At 42.9% G+C, this 25,596-nt stretch overlaps 1 protein-coding gene across 1 annotated transcript in view; it reads right to left on the bottom strand.

The window, feature by feature from the left end:
• Positions 1-25,596, bottom strand: part of LOC139915070 (mitogen-activated protein kinase kinase kinase kinase 4) — a 124,878-nt gene that overhangs the window by 45,867 nt on the left and 53,415 nt on the right. Inside the window, exons 3-9 of the mRNA XM_071903561.2 lie at positions 23,383-23,439; positions 8,555-8,680; positions 4,124-4,234; positions 3,738-3,828; positions 1,167-1,297; positions 590-644; positions 343-421 (exon numbers count right to left, since the gene is read on the bottom strand). Coding sequence (XP_071759662.2) covers positions 343-421; positions 590-644; positions 1,167-1,297; positions 3,738-3,828; positions 4,124-4,234; positions 8,555-8,680; positions 23,383-23,439 — 650 coding nt within the window. The remainder of the gene's footprint in view (positions 1-342; positions 422-589; positions 645-1,166; positions 1,298-3,737; positions 3,829-4,123; positions 4,235-8,554; positions 8,681-23,382; positions 23,440-25,596) is intronic.

The following is a 25,596-nucleotide window of genomic DNA, read 5'->3' as shown; positions in this document are numbered from 1 at the left end:
ACTCTGTGCTAAATGAAGTGAACTCATATTCCCATTTAGTGAAAAAAAAACTTAGTAGAAGGATGGTAGTTACAGTGGCAATGATTCATGCATTTATCCTGCGTCAATCTTGCATTAAACCACAGACAACTCTACACAGCAGAACAGTTTACTGTAAAACCAAACAAGCAATTCGAGCAAGAGTGCAGTAGTAGTGCAGTGTGGGGATGCTATGATGGATAGTTACAACAGATCCTGTGCATCTGTTAAGTGCAACAGATAATTCCAGCATGACTGTTGACAGTAATATAATGAGGCCGAGGTATGAGGAAGAGATCAGACAGGAGGCGAAAGTCAGCTCACCATTTTTTGGACTTGAGTCGAGGAGGAGGGTTTCTGGGAATGAGGAAGAGGGCTCTCATCGGATGCATGTCACACAGCGCTGGAGACAAAAAAAAGAGACGGCAAAACACAGATCAGACAGAACCAAACGAGCACAGATCCATGTTCCAACTTTTCAGATGGAACTGTTGAATGTTTTCCTGTTAGCGTTGATTGTAGGGAATAGGAATTAATCGGTAAAATAGCAAAGTTAAGTGCTTGTACTTACGCGGCGCGCCCTCAGCCATCTCTATGGCGGTGATTCCACAAGACCACAGGTCACTCTGAACAACAGAAGATAAGACGAGTCAGATGGAGGCAGAGCAGTATGTACAGTCTGTATGTGTGTGTGTGCATGTTTCTGTCACTTATACTGTATGTCCCTACAGGGAAGCAGAAATATGTCATATATCTATAAGGTGGCAGTTTCTCCGTTAACTCCATTAATTCTCTGTTTCTCCGTTCTCAACCTTTTCAGCATCACAATCCCCAAAAATGAAGCGATGCCAGCAATCGCAGATTTGCATAATGATGAACAAAACATGGTTTCTGGTACTTTGTATATTGCTTGATTAATTACTTGATTAATTATCAACAGATCCCTAGAGGTTTCAAATATTTAGTATGTCATGAAAATGACTTTTATCACAAACACTGAAAAACATGATAGTTAAGTTGTATATTAGAAACACATTGTTAATACTCCATCTCAAAATCATCCTGTGAACACCACTGCTTTAATGACAATAATTGTGTGTTTTTTTGGATACGCATGTGTAAGAAACAGACGCAGCCTCTGTTGTTACCCTGTAGTCGTAGGTAGCATCTGGGTTTTCGTCACAGGCGATGACCTCCGGAGCCATCCAATATGGCGTCCCGATGAAGGTGTTCCTCCGGCCCACCGTCCGGTCCAGCTGGGCGCTCACTCCAAAGTCAACTGGAAACCAGGAGGTTAAAACCAGTTACTGCTCGCTCAAACCAGTTTCATCTACAAAAAACATTTCCGTAACCCACATGGCTAGAAGAGGAACACTGTAGGAGTGTAATAGTGTTTAAATATTTGGACCGAGGTGGGACTTTTGGTGCCTGTGTCTTCTCCACCACTCTGTTCACAAAAATGTAGTTAAACAGTAAAATACTCAAATTGGCCGGTGAATTTAGGAATTTCCAAGCCACTGTGGCCTTTGAACAAAACAGTTTCAGACTTTAGACTTTGACTTTATTAATTCATGCTTGCAGTAAAGTATACTGAAACATAGAAACAATCCATAAAAGAGCACATTTGGACACATGGACAAGACAAAGTACAAAAACATAAAGATTAAAAAGAATTTAAAGGTCAGCAGAATACAATTTTAGGAACCTTGTATATGTACATACAAGGTTCCTGAAAATAAGTGTGGCACAGACTGTTATGACATGACAGTGCAGCCTGTAGGGAACTGGACAATAGGTGACAAAGACTTTCCAGAGTCACTTCCTACACATTTGGACAAAGGAAACAAAATATACACAAAATAATCCTGCTGTTAGATGCAGCAATGTAATCTTAATGTTAGGAGTGGAATAGTATTGTAAACTTCATGTAAACTTTACCTAGGATGATGTAAACTTGATGCATTATATTTTGTTTTAGTATGGACAATACACAGCTAACACTTCATCCAATTTGTTCTGATGCTTTAATACGTTTTAAGTTGTAACTAAAGAATATGGGAACCTTGTTAACACAGTTCCCAGCCTGTGTGAATCCAGAGGCCCTGTATGAGGAGTCTTTTAAATTTCAGAAATTTTTAGTCTCCTGCCCTGGGACCCATGCTAATTAAAAATGTACTCGTGCTCTTTTCACGTCCGCACCATCACACCCGGGTCCTGACTCGCAGTTTAAAGGTTAAGAAGCCGCGGAGTTACAAGACAAAGACCTGACTCAGAAAAACCCAGTTCATCCCGATCTTAAAGCCTCAGTGTCTCCTCCTTTCAGATGAATACCAAAGTACTTCACTGTGGCCAGGGAGGGGATTCACGATTGGGAAGTAATGGGATTACAACACAAAAGTAATCTGACTGTTGGACTATTCAGAGAGATGTTTGAAGGAGAAAGGTGAGATTATGAACCTAAACCATGATGACACCAACTGGATGGTGGAGTTTACAAAGTGGGAAAAACATTGATTATAATCATAACTCTTTGTCTTCCACAAGTGATTGAAAGGAACCAGATTATGTTAGAGAATATAATCTGAGTGAGAGATTATGCAACCTTCTAGTCAACAGGCCCTCTAGTAAAATAACCTAAAAGGAACATTAATAGCGGTTAAAATTCCGTAATTATACTACTAAACTATGTTTTACTATTTTTTCTATCAAAAAGCTATTAATAATTTTGAAAGGGGAACTAAAACTACAGAAAGTATTAAATGGGACATGATTATCTAACGTCATCTGGAGCATTATTTTCTAGGAAGAAAATGTACTATGGCAAACTTAATGTGTGCGCAAATAAATGTTAAAAGGATTTATGTTTCTGAGTGTGAATTTTACAAAAGGGTCCGGCTGCAGACCTCCACTGTCAGGCCAAGGAGTCAGGCCAGCTCCACGCTCTTCTTCTCTCATTCTAATGACGCAGCCCAACGTTCTTCTTCATCGTCGTTTTTTTTAATTGCCTTTAATTTTTTAATTTACCTCCGCTGTCAGGACAGAGCCACTACTATCTTTTTCTGTCGGCTAATTTTAATGGCTCAATCCGACGTTGTTGTAGGTCGGTTAATCAATGTTTTTGTTTGAAATTATGTGATTAATGGGCTGTTTTTGCATTTTTTTTTTGTACGTGTGAATAATTAAGCGTATATGCATGAATGAATGAAAACAAGCAGTAAAAAATTTTTATGAAAACATCAGCTAGAAACGGAGGGGAAGGATGAGATATCTCCTGCAACTTCTATTGTTCTGATATTTCATCTCTCCTGGTTAGCACTATCCCCAAATCATAAGACAGTCATGAAATAGCCTGCGTTGTCACCTTAAACATTTTGCTAAATCACTAATTAGGGAGATTTTACCACTCACAATCAAAATGTTTTTTGTGGCAGCCTCGCGGGGCTTTTATTTTGAAAAGAAAATGCGCTTCGGCGACAAGCCTTTGGGAAATGTGGCGATTTTCACAGAACTTCAGCTTGAGAGGGAACTGGGAGTTCAAAATAACTAACGAAGAAGAGACCTGAGCGTGGAGCTGGCCTGACAGCGGAGGTCTGCAGCCAGACCCCCCTCAGAATTTTATGCAAGCTGACAACTGTAAAATGATGTGAAACATTACGAGAGAGAGAGAGAGAGCGAGGACTGGCTCTGGAAAAAATGAATTCAGTCAAACTGAAGTTTACCGAGTTTGACCTCGGCGTTCTCAGTCAGCAGAACGTTTTGTCCCTTGATGTCGCGGTGGATGACATGATGGGCATGCAGGTGAGCCAATCCCTGTAGAGATGAAGAAAAAATACACAAGATATTATTATGCATCGCAATGACTTGACAGTCCAGTGATGAACCTTGAAAAATGCCCCACAAATATTTATATCGTATGCAGTTATGACTATTTACTGCACATTTGTTGCAAAAAAAAACCCTCAAACACTTTCTGAATAAAACTAGTAACCTCTTCTTTGTGCACCCATTGTTCTTGGCGGATAAAAGTCAGATTCAGATTCTGAAACTACACATCCCATCATGCCTCAGCGGGCAGACTGTGTGGTGGTGAAAATGGGGGACTGACCCGGAGGATTTCTCGGGAGATGTAGGCGATCCAGTCCTCCTTCAGCGTGTTTCCTTTGGTGTTCTTCACCAGGTCTGTGATGGATCCGGCTCCACAGAACTCCATCACCAGCTGCAGGAGACAGGGACGGATGATGAGAGGAGTGTGAGCATGTACACACACACACACTCACACACACACACACACACACACACACACACACACACACACAGTCCATCATTCCGCCAGTTAGAGACCATCAGTTAAAGCTGCTACATGAAGCATTTTACCATCAATAAATCATCACCACTTTAATTTTGAGACATTAGTATAATTACTGTAAACAAACCAGACCATCATCAGCCTCTACCAGCCACTACTCTGCATCCTCCATAGTTTCTCCACCTGGTGGATCTGGAGGGAAATCTGCTGGATCGCTTTACGGCACAAAACAGGAAGAGGTTCTGTTCTTCCAGAGCAAACGGAGCTAAAGCTGAAAGAGTTTCTGGCAGCAGATGGTGGAAGGAGGGAAAGGAAGATGGAGAAATCACTTCCAACATGTTGATCCTCTTCAGGGAGGGGGAGGAAGCAACAGGGCTTATGGGAAATGTAGTCTTAATGTGGAGAAACACTAGAACTAACAATACTACTGGTGTGAGATAGAGGCGAACAATCGTCTCCAACATGGACTGGTTTACAGTCATTACACCAAGGTATCAATTCATAATGATATATTTATGCTTAAAATGCTTTTTTTTTTTAAACCTTTGACAGTATGTCTGCATGTATAGATATATAGATATATATTCACACTCAGCGATGCATGGTTTATAAACACACACACACACACACACACACACACAACCAGGTCAACTTTAGTAGGTCATCTTTGTTGGTGTTCAAAACACACACACACAATCTGAGTACAGAACAGGAGGTATACTGTATATTGAAGAATATCAGGAAACTCAATTACACTAACACTCTCTCACTCTCGCTCTCAGACACACACACACACACACACACACACACACACACACACACACACAGTGGGGACTGTAAAGGGGGGGGGGGAGCAGCTGTAAAAACAAACAGGAGTGTATTCTGCAGTGAGAGTCGGTCCTCTCCTCTGTAGGAACAGGAGACTGCAGGTCGTAAAAAGAAGTAATCCTGCCTTCACCAAACCTAACAGCCATAAATCTCTCCTGCGCTCCACTCTTCCTCCTCCTCTTCCTCCTCCTCTTCCTCCTCCTTTCTCTCTGCCTTCCCCCTTTCTGTTAATCTCCCTCCCATCTCTTTTGCCTTCTTTCTCCCGTTCCTCCTTACTGTTAATCTCCTTTGCTCCATTTCGTTTTCCCTGTCTTGTTTCTAGTTTCCTTCCCTTGTGGCATTTTATTTTATGTCTCTCCGTCTCTCCTGTTCCTCCTCCTCCTCTCCTCACTCTGTTTATTCCCCCTTCTCCCAGAAGTGGTTGTCGTATTTCATGGTAAAGAAGGATTATCGTGCACATGACATATTATTGTGTATGCACGACGCTTGAGTTGCAGAAAAAGCATGCGAATAACGTACAGTAATAAGTAGAGAGAGAGTAATAGACCAAACCCTTATCTGAGACTTGGTGAAACTTGCATACTGACGATGGTAAAGCTCAGTGACTCAATCTGTCAGCTGTCAGTTGTTCCTTACTAAAAATAACACGTTATGTGTCAGCAGTTAATGCCTTCATAACTCATTCCTGTCAGTTTTTTACCTGAAGTAAAATTCTGTCAACAAATTAGTCAATAAATTATACAAAAATATCAGGCTAATTAAATGAATCAATGTAATCAAGTAAATTAAAGTAATTATGGCAAGTGAGTGAACTCTGGTTGAAACTTGCTGAAGGAGCTGAGTCCAACGCACGCTTTAAAACACGTCTGCACATGTTATGAATTTGTGGGAACTTGATATTTCTGAAATCGTGCGCACGCAAGAAATGAAAATGAGGAAGCGAAACAGGTGAAAGATGAACCAAAACGACAGTATGACGTCTGTCTTGTGCGCAGGTAACACCGTCTCCTGCCCTCGATGGAGTGCAGCAGGCTTCAAAACAGATATTTTATTCTCCTGGGCGTTAGCAGCTGCTTCACAAATCTCCCATCAACCACATCTGGATCCATCATGGAGGAACATCATGGAGAATTGTGTGTTAGTTAATAAAGTCTAAATCTGCACCAAGCAGCTAGAAACAGAGAGCAGCTGAGTCAGCTTGTTGTGGTGTGGCTGTAGATCCATTCAGTAACGTTCTCAGTAAAAGTGAATAGTGTGATAAGGTGGATTTGGTTACTGTGACACAGTAAACTGTCTTGTCTTTAGCCCTAGTCTCTACTCCAAAACACTCTGAGTTGTAGCTTGAGAAGAGTCAGCTCAGTTAAAGACGAGATGAAATGAAAAATGCCTTTTTAATCCTTTTAGATCACATCCTCGGTCATATTGTGCACCTATTTAACAATATATGCCAAAAAAAAAACCAAAAATCAATTTCATTGTATTCTTATATCAAAATTCAATCATGTTTTCTTCCTGTAAAACAAAATATGCCGTGTGCTTACGTAAGCATGCCCGTAACTAATTTCAACCAATAATATCATGACATCCACCCATCAATCAATCTTCAACTTTTAGCGCACAGAGCTAAGAGGCTAAGATTCATTAGTTAGCTAGCTAGCAGCAGCACGGTACTTCGGTGTGTCTTCGGGTGTTATGACACGCCCACTTTTCAACGTTCAAATCAAATTCCTCCCAACGTTACGTCCCGCCTGTCTTTCCTGTTTCACTCGGAAATACGTCACGATACGGAAGTTAGATACTCTCGAAATGCCGTTTCATCTCGACTTTAACCTGAACTGTTAGCTAGCTAACTAGCCAGCAAACACGCTGATGTTAATGTGAACATGCTAACGCTAGCTGCTGCTAGCTACGTTAGCTAGTGTGCTAATCAGATGTGTTAACAACAAGACAGTGATGTTAGCTGACCGGATACTATGGTTAGCTAGCTAACAAGCTGACATTATCTAAACACTAAATCAATCAGATGGATCAGTGATGAAATGATCAGTTCAGTCAGATAATAATTCTGCTGAGACGTTTAGAAACACAGTCAGCTGTTCACAGAGCTGAGGACCTCCAATATGGCCGCCAGAGGGGGGTTACATCAACTGAAAAGCCTCTATATTCTCTCCTTTTGCCTCCAAACCTCCACTCCTATTCCCTCATTCTCATCTGGGAGATGGAGGCTGTTAAATGAAATACAAGGAGGCAAACATGAAACTCCAGAGAGACGGAGGAGAGGAAGAGGAGGAAGAGGAGGAGGGAGGTATTGTTGACCGAGGGACGAGCGAGGGATAGTCTGAACAGCAAGAGGACAGAGAGAGAGAGAGAGAGAGATAAAGAGAGGAAGGGAGAAAGAACCAGAGAAAATGTGTGTGTGCGTAGAGTGAAAAGAAATGTGTGGCTATACTGTGTGTGTGTGTGTGTGTGTGTGTGTGTGTGTGTGTGTGTGTGAGAGAGAGAGAGAGAGAGAGAAAGAGAAAGAGGGAGAATCCGAGAGAAAAAGAGAGATGATATGGGATCATGGTCTATTTTTACTACATTGTATATTTTATGTAAAGGCAATTACATATTTCATGGTTTAGGAAACACGCTGGGGAAAAGCTGTGCTACAACACACACACACACACACACACACACACACACACACACACACGGGTGGAAAATCTATTTTAAAAGAGTTTTTAAATGGTTTTTAATGAGTTTCATATTCCAAAATACTATAAAAAACATTTTTTCAAGTACTATCATTTGTTTTCATTTTAAGTTATCCGTGACTGGTTTACTTTAAGTGGTGCACATTAGGTATTACAAGTTATCATAAGTGAATTATAAGCAATAATTATTATAATCATAGCATAATAAAAGAAGCACAATGTGAAGAAAATGTAGGGGATTGAATACTTTATGGGGAAACTGTGATAATATAATGTTAACATGATATTCATTTCAATGCGATTTTCTGATGTTTGATGATTGTATTGTAAGAAAAAGTTTATCTATGTGTGAAAGATTGACAGTGGTTCTCAACCTGGGTGTCGGGACCCCCCGGGTGGTCACGAGATAATTTTGAGGGGGGTCGTAAGATGATTTATAATATAGGTTTCTACTATACAAATTTATTATCATGTCCATTTTTCCAGATTTCTCTCAATTTTTTGCTTTTTTCTTGTGAAATACTGAATAGTTTTCAACCTCTTGGCCTCCTCTGATAATGAATCAAATGAAAAATCAAATGAAAAATTGTTAAGGGTGAGGAGGCATCGTTTTTGTTCGACGGAGTCACGAGCCAGAAAGGTCGAGAAGCACCGTGTCACTTTCTGGATAATATCTGGTTTTGGGAGGAATCGTCCCGGCACTCACCCACAGCTGGTCATCGTGTCCCGGCGGGCTTTTCTTGATGAACGCTCCGTAATAGGTGGCTATGTTCCTGTGATGGGAGTACTTCTTCAGCATGTTGATTTCCAGCTTAATTTCCTCCTCTTCATCCTGCAGAGAGAGAGAGAGAGAGAGAGAGACATCAGCATGGAGTTAATAACTTCTTACTGCCCGCGAGATGTTGGGGAAGCAATTACAGGAACTAATGGAGTGGATTCAAACAAACAATATCAATCTCCAGTCTCCTGGTTGGTTTGTCCAGAAGGGAAATTACCAATAAGCCTCTTCCACAGGTAACCAACTGATATTTGGACTTTAAAGAGCTGGAAAAACAGTTGGGATTTATTGACGTAGTAGAAAAAAAATAAAAGTGAGAAAAAGTGACTCGTGCAGATGATGAGTATCGAGTACCGCAGCATTCACTGTCACTTTTCCCTCTTGTGCTTTTTCCCCACCATGTGAATAAATCATATTTTTTTTTTGCGTGTGAAGATCCCCTCATCTTTATTCGTTTAACTCCTACACACTTGGCTCCTTGCTAAGCTTTCGAGTCAAGACTGCAAACTTTTCTCTGCACTGAACTGTGGGATCGACCGGCCGCCCCGGCCCGGTGAGTGAAAAACCAGGTCGTTCCCCCGTCCCGCTCGGACCTGCTAACAGTTTCCATTCACAAGCTGCAGAAATGAATTAGCGTCGCAGAGAAAAACGAGGCTAAAGACAAACACTCTGACCTCATTTCACAGAGTTAGTAACGCTGGTGATCCTGTTATCTCTTGTTTTCGTGTGTGTTTGTGCCCTTTGTTTACTGTACAGGACTTTGTGGTAAACCAGTTTGTTAAAAGCGCTTTATAAATAATTAAATTTGACTCACGAATTACAACACACCACAAAATGCACTCTGGGATACAGATGTACAAGCAAACTTGCAGCTAAACGAGTGCGCGCACACACACACACACACACAGATATAGACATTCAAACAAAAACACATTAAATGCAATGTTGAATCTGCTGGCCAAAGCGACGCTGCGACCAATGGGAAGCAGATTATTTTGGCAGCATCATGTTGTGTGAGTAAAATTAACTGTTACCATTTAAATGAACATTAAAGTGATGTTGAACTTTGGTAGTACCTTGGGTTGTGTAGCTGCCAGGTCATGATATAATTGTAAACAGGCAGAATCTGCTTTGTCAAAGAAGTCCTGTCTCTCACTTTCATTCGCCTATTTATAATGATTGATAAATGTACAATGTTCTTGTTTAAAGCCCTGAAGAAGACCTACAGTGGTCGAAGCATGGTGGCTTTTTTAATGATTTAGCCACTACAATAAAGTCTTTTTCGGAATTTTTTCTTCCTCGTGTATTCTTCCACTGTTATATTTCTATATTTGGAGTGCCTGGATTGTCCTTCGGTTTGTAGCTCACTTTTTTCCCCATTTTCCAAGAGCACCCGATACATTTTTGATCCCAGCTTGTAGAGCTGCAACGATTAATCGATTAATCAATTAGTTGTCAACTATTAAATTAATTGCCAACTATTTTGATAATCGATTAATCGGTTTGAGTAATTTTTAAAGAAAAATAAGTCAAAATTCTCTGATTCCTGCTTCTTAAATGTGAATATTTTCTGGTTTCTTTACTCCTCTATGACAGTAAACTGAATATCTTTGGGTTGTGGACAAAACGAGACATTTGAGGACGTCGTCTTGGGCTTTGGGAAACACTGATCGACATTTTTCACCATTTTCTGACATTTTATAGACCAAACAACTAATCGATTAATCGAGAAAATAATCGACAGATTAATCGACAATGAAAGTAATCGTTAGTTGCAGCCCTACCAGCTTGACAATACAGATCAACCAGTCATTTCCTTTTTTCGTACAATTTTCTTCGTTCCATCATCATAAGTTTCCTCCGACTGGATTTCGGTGTTCCACTTGTTCAGACTGGAAGGTTTAATAAACATAAAGAAAGAGATTCACTTAAAACAATTCAGCAGCAGGACTAGTTTTTTATATATCGTCAGAATCTGCTTTGTCGGCGTTCCTTTATGTGCTAGAAGTGATTTTCAGACTGTTCCTCCAGACGATGGCAGTGAATGGAGAGAGAAAAAAAACACAATTGTCCAGTCTGCTCTACCGGAGCAACAGATCACAGAATCACTGATTTTGGGGGTTTTATCCTGGAGGAAGAGACTCAACTCAAGACTCTACCAGAGCTACACACAGAGATTTAAAGCCATAATATCAACCTCAAATCATTTCCTTCACACCATTACAAACCAGGACTTTGCACTGCCTTCCTCCCTGCATTCACTGCTGTACTTCCAAATTTGACTTTTCAAACCCAGTGCAAACTAATTTAATCGAGTTTATTTACCCTCGCATGTTAAAACAGAAATGGCAAATAGAAAACGTCAAGTCGTGTTCGTTATTTATGTTGTTCGGCTCAAAAATCACACAAAACATTTTTAAACCTGTATTTACCCAGGGACAATGCCTTGTTTCACAGTGACAGTTTTCACACATTCACACTGGAAGGAAGTAACTATTTTTTCAATTTTCCAGTGGTCAAATGACGATTCATGAGGTTAGATTTCATTTTAACAGAAGTTAGACCCACAGGTGCTACTAAACAGTTAAATGATCCACTTCTGTTCCAAGAATACTTTTGTCAGGACAGGAGATGACGAAGATGAGTATTTTCTCTCAGTTTCACTCTTGAGTCTTGGTCTTTTCCAGTTGCTGTCCTTCAGCTCTGTAGGGCAGAATAGTTGCCAGATTTTCCCAGCTGGGACTCAAACTGGCAACCCTGCGGTCGTCAGCTCATGCGTCTGATCATCAGACTCCCTCCGCCCCGTTTTGGGAGTAACGACCCTTGATTTTTTACAATCCGTCCCCATAAATGTTGACGACTCTGGAGGCTCTTCCCAGCGGGACGACTTCGGTCATAAAGAGGAGGGGAAAACAACGTAAAATAACAATGAAAACTGGCTTTTGCTCCAGCGGCCACATTGTACACTGTCAGAAAAAACAAGGTACAGAACAAGGTAAAAGGTAAAAGTCTGGAGCGTTCTGTCTGAGAGTGCAGGAGCGAGGCTGGGGAACAGCTCTGTTTATCTCTGTCTGCAAAAACACAGCGAGGAAACCAGCGGTGTCCGAACGCTACGTGATAACAGACTAATAAACTGATATCATCACAAACAAACACACAGTCTGAAATGTAAATGAGAACACCGCCTGACACACACACACACACACACTCTCAGGATATTACAGTACAGCCTCAGACGGGCAGGCAGACACATAACAAGATGGAGCAATTATTCTTCAATCATCTTGGCGTCCAAATTTCTGTGTAGCGGCGAGCCGCGGCGTCCGACTCGCCGCTCCGTCAGCGGCTCACATGACGTGACATTTCCGCCGTCGTTATCGCTTGACGATAAGCGGCGGTGAGACGAGCGGCCGAGCCTCGCGCCGCTCAGCGGCTCCACATGAAGGAGACGCTCCGAGAGACTGAGGGGGGACGCTGACCGGGTTTTCTTATTGACCTTTGGCATTCTGGGAGTCTCACCGCTTCCTGCATGCTGGCTCAGCTACTGTTCAAATCACAAGGAACGGTCTGGAAATCACAAAACTCAAGTCTCTCCCCCTTTTTATCTGCAGGTTTCCCACTTTCTTTAGGCTGACAGACATCTTTACGACTTGAAAAGGTTTCTAAAGTCTTGACTTGAGATCTTGTGTTTGTGTAAATGACTTAGATTGAAAGTGATGAGATTTGTTCCAGCAGACGACTGAATTTAAATTCTGTTTTCTGAATTTGTATGGAATGATTGAATTTATTGAAGTTGAAACTGATTATAGAAATCAAACTCATGATGCTCTTACCAAGTTTTTATCCTATTAAAACCATATTGCATTGAAAAGTCCTAGATATTTAGTTTTCTTTAAGATATTAAATTGATACTGGACTCTTGATTTGTTCTGACTTGACTTGGTAATCTACATTTAGACTTGACATTACCACTTTTTTTAGGCTGACGGAAATCTTTATGATCTAAACTCATAGTATTTATTATAGTAAAAATTGAGTTAAGTTACATGAGAATAGGGTCTTTTAAGAGGGAGGGAACATAAATTATTGTTTTAATCAAAGTATGCCTGATTTCTCTTTATATTGGTGGGGTTTTTTTGCCTTATGATGACCACCACAGCACTGGATAAATTAGTTTCTACAGGACAGCAGTGATGCTCCAGCCGACGTCTTATCAGCTTCTTACAAGGATCAACCGTCTCTGCTGCTGACATTTTGAAATAGGTCGAGAGGTCAAAGGGTAATTCTGCCAAACTTCAGCATTCAGACATGAAAGGGTTTCATTACCAACCAAAACATCTCCATATTAGGAGAAAACTGATCACCTGAAACTCAGCATCGGTATCTCTAACAGACAGATGATCTGGTAAATGGACTTCAGTTACCTACTGTTCTTTGGAAAGCACCAGTTTTGTGCTGTCAATCATTCAGTAAGAGTATACTTAGATGGTGGATGTGTCATTTTGGAACCAAACTCTTCATACCGTAATTCCTCTAATATTGGCTCGGGCCTTTATTTACCTCAACTGCAGAGGGTACCAGGCCTTTATTGGAAGCAGGCTTATATTAGAGACAGGCCTTTATTTCTAATTCCCTCTGTTTGATAAGTATATTTGCTCATATTTTAGTACGAAGCCTCCTTGTTTTCTGATCTGCTTCTGTTGGGGTTCGTTAGGTAGCCGTTTTTTTGTTACTGCGATGCATTACGATAATTACGGTAATCGACGACGGCACGCTCCAGAGACTTCCGCCGGCCGAGCCGTCTTGTGGCACTTGTACGTTACAAACTACAAACTACAGTTACAAACAGGCAGCAGGAGTTTACCGGTATCCACCGTTGTTTGCATGTAAGCTGAAGCTAACTGAACCTGGGTGCCGATGTGTTCCCGGTGATCCGGCCGAGATTTCGGCGGGGGTCCCGACGCCGATGTGTCACCGGGCGTCCGGGGCTTGGATCGGGAGGATCAATGCGGGCCGTGGGCACGGCGGAGAGAGGAGACGGACACGGTCCAGCCATATACTGGTTTTGACCTAGTCTTGTTTCCTTTGTTTTTTCCCCCGGCCTGTATTTGAGGCCGGCCTTTATTTGTTCGTGTCGACCACGGCCCCGGCCATTATCGGAGACCCGGCTTTTAATTGACTACAGGCCACTATTAGAGGATTTACGGTATGTTCTATAAAAAGGGGAAACCACTGACTTTCTGCATGGTAAGGTGTTACGGACCTAAGGACAGCCCAGCCTGTTTCTCACAGTTAAAACTGAGCGGTACATCCCAGCCTTTCCTCTGGTTTCAGGTTTTTTTTCACGGTGCGTTTGTTTTTCCATGAGATGTTTGAGTTCATGTAAGCAGCAGATTTTCAGGAGAGACCTGGCTCCGATACGCCAAACGCATTAAAACCTGTTTGCTTTTTCTTCATGTCGCTCTAATCCGCCGAGGCTGTTTAAGACCTTCAGCTTTGACCGTCTGGCCGCTGTGAGAAGATGACGGGGTCAGTCGGTCAGTCGGTACGTCAGTCGGCCGGCCGGCCGGGCGGTGAGTCACCGTCAGTCAGCCGGCCGGTTGGTTAGTCCTTCAGCCAGGCAGCCAGTCATTTAGCCAGGCAGCTAGCCAACCAATCAGTCAGCTAGCCAACAAACCAGACCGCAAGACAGCCAGGCTTTCTGTTAATCCACTCAACAGCCAGCCAGTCCATCAGTCAGTCAGTCAGTCAGCCAGTCCATCAGTCAGTCAGTCAGACAGACAGAGAGTCAGTCAGTCAGTAAACCAGTCAGACAGTCAGGCAGACAGTCAGTCAGTCAGACAAAGAGTCAGACAGTCAGTCAGAAAGACAGACAGTCAGTCAGACAGTCATTCAAACAGACAGTCAGTCAGTCAGTAAACCAGTCAGACAGTCAGTCAGTAAACCAGTCAGACAGTCAGTCAGTAAACCAGTCAGACAGTCAGTCAGTAAACCAGTCAGACAGTCAGTCAGTAAACCAGTCAGTCAGACAGTCAGTCAGTCAGTAAACCAGTCAGTCAGTCAGTCAGTAAACCAGGCAGACAGACAGACAGTCATCTCAGATTTCAGTCTTTGTCACAAAGTCATAAAGCAGAGTTCGGTTTCACCAGAGACCTGACAGCAATCTGCTTCACACACACACACACACACACACACACACACACACACACTGACAGAGAGACCAGGGGGTGGGATATGTGTGTGTGTGTGTGTGTGTGTGTGTGTGGGAAGCGGGGGTGTTGATGGAGAGAGGCAGGGAGAGAGCGACAGAGGTCTAGGTTACAGCTGCTCAGACAAGGAGACACTCATCATGACGTCATCCCTCTCTCTCCCTCTCTCTCTCTCATACCTTCACCATGTCTCTCTCTCACTCTCTCTCTCTCATACCTTCACTATGTCTCTCTTTCACTCTCTCCATCTCTCTCTCTCTGTAACCTCACTATGCCTCTCTCTCCCTCCCTTTCAGCATCACTTTCCATTACTGTCTCCTCTGTTCCTACAATAATTGCCTTAGTCACATGTTCACGTATCCCGTCTCCATGACACCTCACTTGCCCCCCCCCCCCCCCCCCACCCTCTCTCCCCCTCCCTCTCTCTTTTTTCCCTGAAGCTCCCCAGTCCTTTCAAAACAAGGCATCCTGAAGCTACTCATTATCATTCCTGGGCATGAAATGGTGGGGAGACTCGGAGGCGGCCATCTTGCTGTAAAAGTATCCTTGCACACAATGTGAGCAGACCTGACAGAGCCGCGGTCCTGCGGGACCGGCCCGCCGCAGCATGGAGGCATGATGGGAAACGAAAGCAGAGCAGGAAGACATGTTGAGATGTTTTAAACTGGCACAGAGGAACCTGAACCTGGACATTTTTAGGCGATTTTCTAACACTCTTTTGCCATGTTCCCGTTATCAGAATATTGGAAGAAGCGTAAAAACCCAAAATGTTCCTGGAGGACAACATGTGTAGTTTAATAATAATGCTGCGTTCACATCCAATCTGGAGAGGCGGGAGAACGGGATGACAGTTTGTTGACACAAGCGTGTACGTGTTTAACTTGTTAAAACGCCCAAGTTCAAAATATTTTTTGTCTATGAAATTAAAATCATCCATAAACAAACTGCAGCAGACATTAGACGCTTTGTGTAAAGTAGACTGGATTGCATTAGAGGGAATATAACTGATAATTCTGTTTTTTATTATCTTAGCCTCTGATTTGCTGCCATGTGTTGATACACCGCCACATTTTGTCACGCCAAGTGCGAGATATTGCAGCCCGCAAAATTTCCCACATAACCGATTTGTAATTTCTACTAAGACTAACGTGAAAACATTTTTCGGTAACACTTTCTATGAAGCCTGCGTCTATAATACATTATAATCATACTTATAACACATTATAATGCCATCATAATGCATTATAAGTATAGTTATAATCATGCATAGACAGTTATAATGTTTTATAACATTACTCATAATCTGTTATAAAGCTTTTTCATTTAAGTGGTAATGAAAAAGCTTTATAACAGATTGTAAGTAATGTGTTTATAATGTTATAAAACATTATAACTGTCTATGCATGATTATAACTATACTTATAATGCATTATGATGGCATTATAATGTGTTATAAGTATGATTATAATGTATTATAGACACTGGCTTCATAGGAAGTGTTCCCATTTTTTCCGTTTAAGTAGCTTGTAAATCCAATATAACATGATGAAAGCTTTTCGTTTCCGGTTTGTTTGGAATCAACAGAAGAAGAAGAACTGGGTAGTTAGCATGAGCAGTGAATTCCAAGCTCCGCCCACACTGTTTGATTGACAGGTGATCTGTGGGAAGTGCAGTGCAGAAACACCACAGTGAGGCTGAGGGACAAAGATGGAGACTGAACTAAAAACAAAACAAGGAACCTGCAGATCACCACTGGAACCAATTTTTTTAAACAACTTTACGCAGAATAAGATTGACTTCCTAGATCACCGACATCACAAGCAACCGACAGATGTGACAAAACGCGGCGGCGGCCTTCAAATGATCATCATGATGAGGAAGAGGAAGGGTAGAAGAAGAAACGAGAGCGACCGTAAGAAGCTGGAATGGATTTTTCTCTTTTTACTTCCAAGACAAACACACACCTTCCCACACCGTCACACCTGCCTACTGCCACTTTCACACCTGCTTAATGGAGAGGGAGCAGTGGGTGGGTGGCGTGTGTGTGTGTGTGTGTGTGTGTGTGTGTGTGTGTGTGTGTGTGTGTGTGTGAGAGAGTGAGTGAGAGTGGTTGCTTTTGTGTGCAAAACTGACAGAAAGAGAGAAAAAGAGAGGAGAAGCAATTCATTCCCTGAGAGAAAAGAGAAGAAAAAAAAAAAAGGTACTACAGCTACATTTCTCTCTCTTCTGTCATATTTTGCTCTCTCTCTCTCCCTCTAAGTTTCTCTCTCTCTCTCTCTCTTTTCTTCTCCTCTTTCCTTGGTTTCTCCTTCTCTTATTGCCCCGTCTTCCTTCTTTCTTCCTCAATCTTCATCATCCTCTCCTCCCTAGTCTCTCTCCTAGCCTCTCTCTCTCTTCTCCTTAGTCTCTCTCTCTCTCTCCTCTAGTCTCTCTCTCTCTCTCTCTCATTAGTCTCTCTCTGTTAAGGCTCTCTCTATCCCTCTCCTCTAGTCTCTCTCTCCTCTAGTCTCTCTCTCTCTCTCTCTCATTAGTCTCTCTCTGTTAAGGCTCTCTCTATCCCTCTCCTCTAGTCTCTCTCTCCTCTAGTTGCTCTCTCTTCCTCAGTCTCTCTCTCTCTCTGTTAAGGCTCTCTATCCCTCTCCTCTAGTCTCTCTCTCTTTCTCTCCTCTAGTTGCTCTCTCTCTCTTCCTCAATCTTCATCATCCTCTCCTCCCTCGTCTCTCTCCTAGCCTCTCTCTCTCTTCTCCTTAGTCTCTCTCTCTCTCTCCTCTAGTCTCTCTCTTTCTTCCTTACTCTCTCTCTCTCTCTCTCTCTCTCTCTCTCTCTCTCTCTCTCTCTCTCTCTCTCTCTCTCTCATTAGTCTCTCTCTGTTAAGGCTCTCTCTATCCCTCTCCTCTAGTCTCTCTCTCTCTCCTCTAGTTGCTCTCTCTTCCTCAGTCTCTCTCTCTCTCTCTCTTCCTCAGTCTCCCTCTCTCCCTCTCTCCTCTAGTCTCTCTCTTTCTTCCTTACTCTCTCTCTCTCTCTCTCTCATTAGTCTCACTCTGTTAAGGCTCTCTCTATCCCTCTCCTCTAGTCTCTCTCTCTCTCTCTCTCCTCTAGTTGCTCTCTCTCTTCCTCAGTCTCTCTCTCTCTCTCTCTCTCAGAAAGATGGGAATGAGGGAAAATAAGAGCAAAAGGAAGGGAGGAAAATGTAGGTGAAAATGAGGTTAAATGAAGAAAAAAAGGAGTGTATGATGGAGAGAGGGGAGGGGATGGGAGGGGGGGAGGGATGGATGGAGGGATGGGAGGGGGGAGCGAATGTGAGCGTCGGAGGTGAAGAAACGAGCAGCCGATCAGCGGAAAGCCGTCCCATAATCCCACTGCACTTCAGCTGAACCTTCTGCGAGGAGAGAGAGGAAAACACAAACCTACCAAGCCTCTCTCTCTCTCTCTCTCTCTCTCTCTCTCTCTCTCTCTCTCTCATTCCTCGTTTAAATGCTCCTCCCCCTTTCCCACTCTCCCCCTCCTATTTTTCATTCTCTCTCCCTCTCTAAGCCTTAACTCGCTCTCTCCCTTTTCTTCTCCTCTTTCCTTGGTTTCTCTTTTCCTTATCGCCCCTTCTTCCTCCTTTCTTCCGCAATCTTCATCATCCTCTCCTCCCTCGTCCCTCTCTCCCCTCTCCTTAGTCTCTCTCTATCTTCTCTTTAGTCTCTCTCTCTCTCTGTTCCCCTTAGTCTCTCTCTCTCCCGTCCTTAGTCTCCCTCTCTCTCTCTCTCTTTCTTCCTCAGTCTTTCTCTCTCCCCTCCTTAGTCTCTCTCTCTCCAGGCTCTCTCTCTCCTTAGTCTCTCTCTCTCCAGGCTCTCTCTCTCCTTAGTCTCTCTCTCCAGGCTCTCTCTCTCTCCCGTCCTTAGTCTCTCTCTCTCTCTCTCTCTCTTTCTTCCTTAGTCTCTCTCTCTCCAGGCTCTCTCTCTCCTTAGTCTCTCTCTCTTGAGGCTCTCTCTCTCCTCCTTAGTCTCTCTCTCTCTCTTTCTTCCTTAGTCTCTCTCTCTCTCCTTAGTCTCTCTCTCTTCAGTCTCTCTCTCCTTCTTAGTCTCTCTCTCTTCAGTCTCTCTCCTTAGTCTCTCTCTCTCTTTCTTCCTTAGTCTCTCTCCCTCCTTAGTCTCTCTCTCTCTTCCTTAGTCTCTCTCTCTTCAGTCTCTCTCTCCTTCTCTTTCTTCCTTAGTCTCTCTCCCTCCTTACTCTCTCTCTCTCTTTCCTCCTTAGTCTCTCTCCCTCCTTAGTCTCTCTCTCTCTTTCCTCCTTAGTCTCTCTCTCTTCAGTCTCTCTCTCCTTCTCTTTCTTCCTTAGTCTCTCTCCCTCCTTACTCTCTCTCTCTCTTTCCTCCTTAGTCTCTCTCCCTCCTTACTCTCTCTCTCTCTTTCCTCCTTAGTCTCTCTCTCTCTCTCCTCAGGCTCTCTCTCTGTATGTAGAACAGGAAGTGGTATGTGGGTCAGAGCACATATGCTGAGACGTGCCTGTGGAGCCGAGTGGACACACACACACACACACACACGCACACGTACACACACACACACAGGAAAGGAGATGTGTAGCTGTGTTGTTTTGCGGCCATGACACGTGACTGTATGCAAAGCTCCTTGAGTTCCGGCACCGCACACACACACACACACACACACACACACACACACACACACACACCTCTCCCCTTCGTGTGTGTGTGTGTGTGTGTGTGTGTGTGTGTGTATAAACGTGAAAATATCGAGCTTTTCCAACGCAAACAACTTCCTCTGCTCAACTGTCATTCTTGGCACGGGTCCGGACAAACTCAGTGTTTATTTTAGAAAACGGCTGAACGGTGGGGAAAATGACCGCTCCGCTCCGAAAAGAAAAAAACAAAACATATCAACCGGCGTGTCTCGAATATTCCCAACATGTGTATTTCTCCTCAGTCGTCCGGTCGTATAAATACGGGCCGGCCGCCAGCGGGCCGCGGCGGTAAACAGATTCCCATCAAACGCTCCTCTCTTCTTCACTTCTTCTCATTTGGACGGTTGGAAGTTCAGGTTTGGTGAACTGGTGACGCCTCGTTCACCAGTTCACCGGTTCACCAGTTCACCAGTTCACCAGTTCACCACACATTTCTGCTATTTTACCAGCCAGCACATTTCTGGACAGGACTTTAAAAAGCTGGTTGGTAGAGTAGACGAACTTATCAGCCATGAGGTTCAGCTAATGTTGAATTTTGAAGGCAGATATGATGCTGATATTTAATAATATTTTGTGCCAATATTCAATTTCTATATTCAATTATTATCCTTACCTACCAATTTTATATTTCTTTGTTCTTTTTTAATGTCATTTTACTAGACAAATTATGTATTTTTTGTGTTTTATGTGAAGTACATTGAATTTGCCTTGTGTATGACATGTGCATTGCCTTCACCTCTTTAAATTTGACAATTTTCATGCCATAAAAAGAAACTTCCGTATAATATTCAGTGTTTCCAGAGGATTGAAGCAGCATTTAGTCCATCATGGGACACTAAAACTCTCCACTGAAACCAGACTGATGAAATTCTGTTAGTGTCAGCAGCTCTTTAAGGCAGAGAGACCCACCACACCTGTTCAATGGTAGAGAAACTATAATACAATAGGCTTTTAAATCAAGATTTACATAAAAGGGAACTGAATAATTAAATGAAAAAGTAAAATGTAAAAGAAAATCAAATGTTTTTCTGTATCTGTGGTCAGGGAGGAGCCTCCATCATATCAGAGGTGATAATATGAGATATTTAATAAAAAGCCAACCATCAGTCTAACCCTCCAGCCTCTTGGCCCGTGGCTGCAGGTGATTTCCCAGCCTGCATTTCTGCCCTTCCCTGCTCTGAACCATGTTGGATTACTTTAGCGAGACTGGGAAACTAACACGTGAGTCATCTGAGGAGGGAAATCTGGTTCTGATAGGAAGACTCTCCTGCGGACTGAGCAAACACAACTCACGTTTGTTGACAGAGGTCGGCTAGTTCCCCGATGAGTGGACTGGACGTCAACTGGGACTGTTTGCATTTAAATAATTTACAGATTAGTTCATCAGTGGCAGATCTCAGGCCTGCAGCAGAGGGTTTTCCACTCCTCGCTGTGAGAGGAATCAAACTTGCAAAGACTGGACTCACAATCCACTTGTCTAGTCTTTTCCTAGTAGTAAAATATGAGATATTAAAGGATTCATAATGGATGATATTTTCTGACAGACTGAATGTGCTCTGGTTATTCTTTTCAGGCATCGATGCAATCATTCATCTTTTATGTAAATCTTGATTTAAAAGCCTCTAGTTTCCTCTACTAAACACTAAAAGAATTTCATCAGTCTGGTTTCAGTGGAGAGTTTTAGTGTCCCGTGATGGACTAAATGCGGTTTCAGAGGCTTTTCAATCCTCTGGAAACACTGAATATTATACGGAAAAGTTTATTTTTATAGCGTGAAAATTGTCAAATTTAAAAGAGGCGAAGGCAAGGCACATTTCATACACAAGGCAAATTCAATGTGCTTCACATAAAACACAAAAAATACATGAGGAACCCCTTTCATAAAGGGTTTAGGAACCATGACAGTACCTCCAAAAACTTCTAACACAGAGGGGGGGATCTTCAGGAAACGAAGATAACGCCCTGTTCAGACAGGTGATGTAAACATTATCGGAGCATGTTTGTCATTTTAGTTTTGTCCAAACTGATATTACTGAGATTGTTATCGGTCTGTTCCCGCCACAGTCAAAGTTTTTTCTAGTCTCATTTCACTACAACAAACAACGATCCACAAGTCGAGATCAGACCCAAAGTCTCGACCTTATTATTGTGTTATTGTTCCAGCACATCAGTGTCAATTGCAAAAGTTAACACATGGTACATTTTTGGCGTGATGACAATGCGTAAGTGGAGTCGACACACTCTCTTATCCGGTGAGAATTGGCCCTTAACATTACAGATGCCGTTTTAACAATTATTCCTGAAAGCTAATCCTGTCTGAACGGAGCTTTAGACGAACCCCCCCCCCCGTGATGAACCCCTAGTTCTCAGAGTGTACAGTGAGCGGGCCGGCGGGGTCCTCCGGGACGGACAGTGGCATCCTCTTCATTATAACGGTTAACCCAGATTAAAGGATTCCATGTGACAGCCTCCGTGAGACTCATTCCTCTGCAGGGCGTCTCGGCAGGAAACGCTCGACTGACCTCAAATGTGTGTTTTGCGAATATTTTTCTCGCTGCCTCACTTCGTTATTCATTCAGTGATGAGTAACGCGAGTGGGTGGCAGAGAGGCACTCACCACCACCATCATCATCATCATCATTATCATCAGCGCTGTAAGATGGAGGTTTATATATACAAGACTACCGGCACATTTCTATACACACACACACACTAAGTAACACAGAAACACACACACACACACATCACCTTCTCAAGATAAGCATATATAAAACAAAAACAGCCCTCTGGGTCCTTACTCAACTTTCTTGAAGGAGGCAAGCATGCACCCATGGGCACACACACACACACACACACACACACACAGGCTAAACTGCCCTTAGCAAAGTGAAAATCCGTTGAGCTTGAAACACAAACTCAGCTTTGTTTCTGATGAAGAAAAGAAAAAGAAAAAAAAAAACACTAAGCTGGTTGGAAGCCCTCCACTTATGAGCCTGAAAATTATGACTATTTTTGGAGAGAAAAATATTGACATGAGGGACTGGGGTATGAAGCGGGGGGGGGGGGGGAACAGTTTGTTTTGGCGCTAACCGTTACATCGAGCATTTGAGTCGGGCATTAGTATCTATTTAGGCCTTCGGAAGAAATAAAACCCAACTTGGGATCAATTCCAAATCTACACAAGCTGTATTTTGTGGCCGGGGGGGTTTGGTAATGTTAACTGTTGTCGAAGTCCCCCTTCATGCATTTAAAATACTGCATCTATCCGGCATTAGTTCTGCAGACAAATCTTTCTTCAGAGTTATACAGTAGAAACCATTTCAGTAAAGCCTTTTCAAACTAAAGTTTAACATCTCTAAACAGCAGTCACTGCTTCTGACTGAAAAGAGAGCAAAACTTCCTTTTACCAAGCAATTTGTCTCAGGGCAGTGGTTCTCAACCCAGGGGGTCAGGGGATAATTTTTTGGGGGGGGGGTTACAAGATGATTTATGTGATCACGAAAAAACATTTCTACTCCACAATTTTCATGTCTATTAAAGTTTTCCTAAAATTTTTGCTTCTTTTCTTGTGAAATACTGACTAGTTTTCAGCCTCTAGGCCTCCTCTTACAATGAATCAAATGAAACAACCTGAAAAGGGGAAATCATTCTTGTTCCTGGGACGGGGGTCATGAGCAGGTGTCGCTTTGTTTCAAGAGGTCATGAGCCAAAAAGGTTGAGAACCACTGTCCAGCAAATGTGCAGCATCAGCATGCATGCAGTAAAACGTGGGACTTCTACAATAGCTATGATGACAATATATTACATGGATATATTCAGCATACATCTACACACACACACACACACACAGTGTTTACTGACCTCCGTGACGTCCATGACCTTAATGGCTGCCAGTTGTCCTGTCTTGACATGTCGACCCTGGAGAGAAAAACAGAGAGGAGAGATGAGGGAAGGATGTCTTTACATCTTAATAACTGTGATTTTCCCCCTCTGCAATTTCACATAGCATCGTAGTCATTTACCAATCCATATTTCTATTGTTGAAGTATGAATGGAGCTAAAATAGCTCGGTTATGGGACAATAAAGAGGCGAATGTGACAATCAGGAGAGGAATTTTCTTCTTTTAGTTTGGGTGGGAGAAGCCTAAGTGGCCAATTTACGGTTCGGACAAGAGCAACGGCCGTGCGAATTGTTGGCAGGAATGAAAACAGCTTTCCGGCTCCATACTTTCATAGGCAGAGTAAACATACAGAGTGAGTCAGCCGGTCATAAAAACAAAAACCACATTCACAACAAGTTATTTGCCTCTACAATAGCGTGGAGAAACAGTAGGCGCCGGTCCAAACCCTGTCATTCCACAACAGCGTTTTCTGTGAGAACCGGTGCAAGGAATTAAAACATAATTTCCCCTGTTTTCACAGATAGAGTGAATATTCAAAATCCCAATCAGTTAGAAACACCGGACAGTATTTTTCCATTACATAAGTGAAATGAAGGGTTGAAATGGCAGTGGGTTGAGATTTCATTTGCCTCTAAAGATGCTAGGAGCTACGAGAGGCTTTATGCTAACAGTGTGTGTAACTCTAGCCTGCAGCCATATTGTAGGTGTTTTCTTGAGGATTTTTTTTATAAACTTAAGACAAAAATCACCTTAAACAAACAGAAAAGGTAGAGAGCGCCACCCGTGGTTTCATTTGCTTCTAAATTAGCAAGAAACCACAAGAGGACTGCTGCTAACAGTATCTGTGTGCTAGCTACAGCTTGTAGCAGTATTAGGTTTTATAATCCCCATTCTTCAGGGTTTCTTGTAAACTTCAGACAGAAAACAACTTAAACAAACTAACATAAGAGGTAGAAAGTGCTATCCAGGGTTTCATTTGCCTCAAAAATACTTAGGAGCTACAAGAAGCCGTATGCTAGCAGTACATAATGTGTGAGAGGCTAACTAAAGCCTGTAGCAATATTGAAGGTGTAATAATCCACATTCTTCAGGGTTTCTTGTAAACTTCAGACAGAAAACAACTTAAACAGACAGAGGTATTGAGAGCCATCCAGGGTTTCATTAGCCTTGAAAATACAACAATATCTAGAAGCTACAAGACACTTTATGCTAACAGTCAATATGTGTGTGAGAGGTATAGCCTGCCGTTATATTGTAGATGTTATAATCCCATGTTTAAGGGGTTTGGTGTGAACTCCAGACAGACAAAACAACTTAAATAAACAAACAGAAGAGGTAGAGAGAGCCATCCAGGGTTTCATTTGCCTCGAAAATACCGCAGGAGCTACGAGAAGCCTTATGCTAACAGTCTGAGAGGCTAACTAGCCCGCAGGCATATTGTAGGTGTTATAATCCCTTTCTGAAGGGTTTTTGTGTAAACTCCAGACAGACAAAGCAACTTAAACAAACAGGCGCGGTACGGCATGCCTCTCAAACACAACAACAACCTACAAGCCTGCTGTTTTACTCTTTACAACATGAGCACAGTGCTAAAGATGCCTGGGAGCGCTAACAATGCTAGCTGGAGTGATATCATGTTTTTACAGAGGGAGAACATGTGTGTGTGTGTGTGTGTGTGTGAGAGAGAATGAGTGTGTATTTGTCTGTATTCGTCTGAGTCTGTATTCTGTGTGTGTGTGTGTTCGAGCATGCATATGTGTGTGTTCATGCATGTGTATGTGAATGTGTGTGCATGAATCTGTCTTTGCGTATGTCTATGCGAGCCTGTACGTATGCATGAGTCTATGTCATGTATGTGTGTGTGTGTGTGTGTGCGCGCTTAAGACCGCCATACGATTGGGTTTCCTTTGTCTGCAACAGGACTGCGACACCTGAGCTGGACCTCACAACCCCCCCCCCCCCCCCCCCCCGCCGCCCCCCACCGCCTGAGTGAGATGGCGCGGCCCGGGCGCTGAGTGATGAGGGATTAACCCACTTCGCTGCAGCCCGGAGGGGGTTAACCAAAAGGTCGAGGCTTTACCGGGCCGGGCCGACTGAGGGAGCAAACTGGAAAGATGACAAGGGGAGCAAATCTCTGCTGGTCTTCACTGTGGGAACTATGGGAGCGGAAAGA

This window comes from Centroberyx gerrardi, chromosome 10 (genome assembly GCF_048128805.1).
Source record: "Centroberyx gerrardi isolate f3 chromosome 10, fCenGer3.hap1.cur.20231027, whole genome shotgun sequence".
In the NCBI taxonomy this organism is placed as follows: Eukaryota; Metazoa; Chordata; class Actinopteri; order Beryciformes; family Berycidae; genus Centroberyx; species Centroberyx gerrardi.
This window is presented reverse-complemented; position numbering and strand designations above follow the sequence as displayed.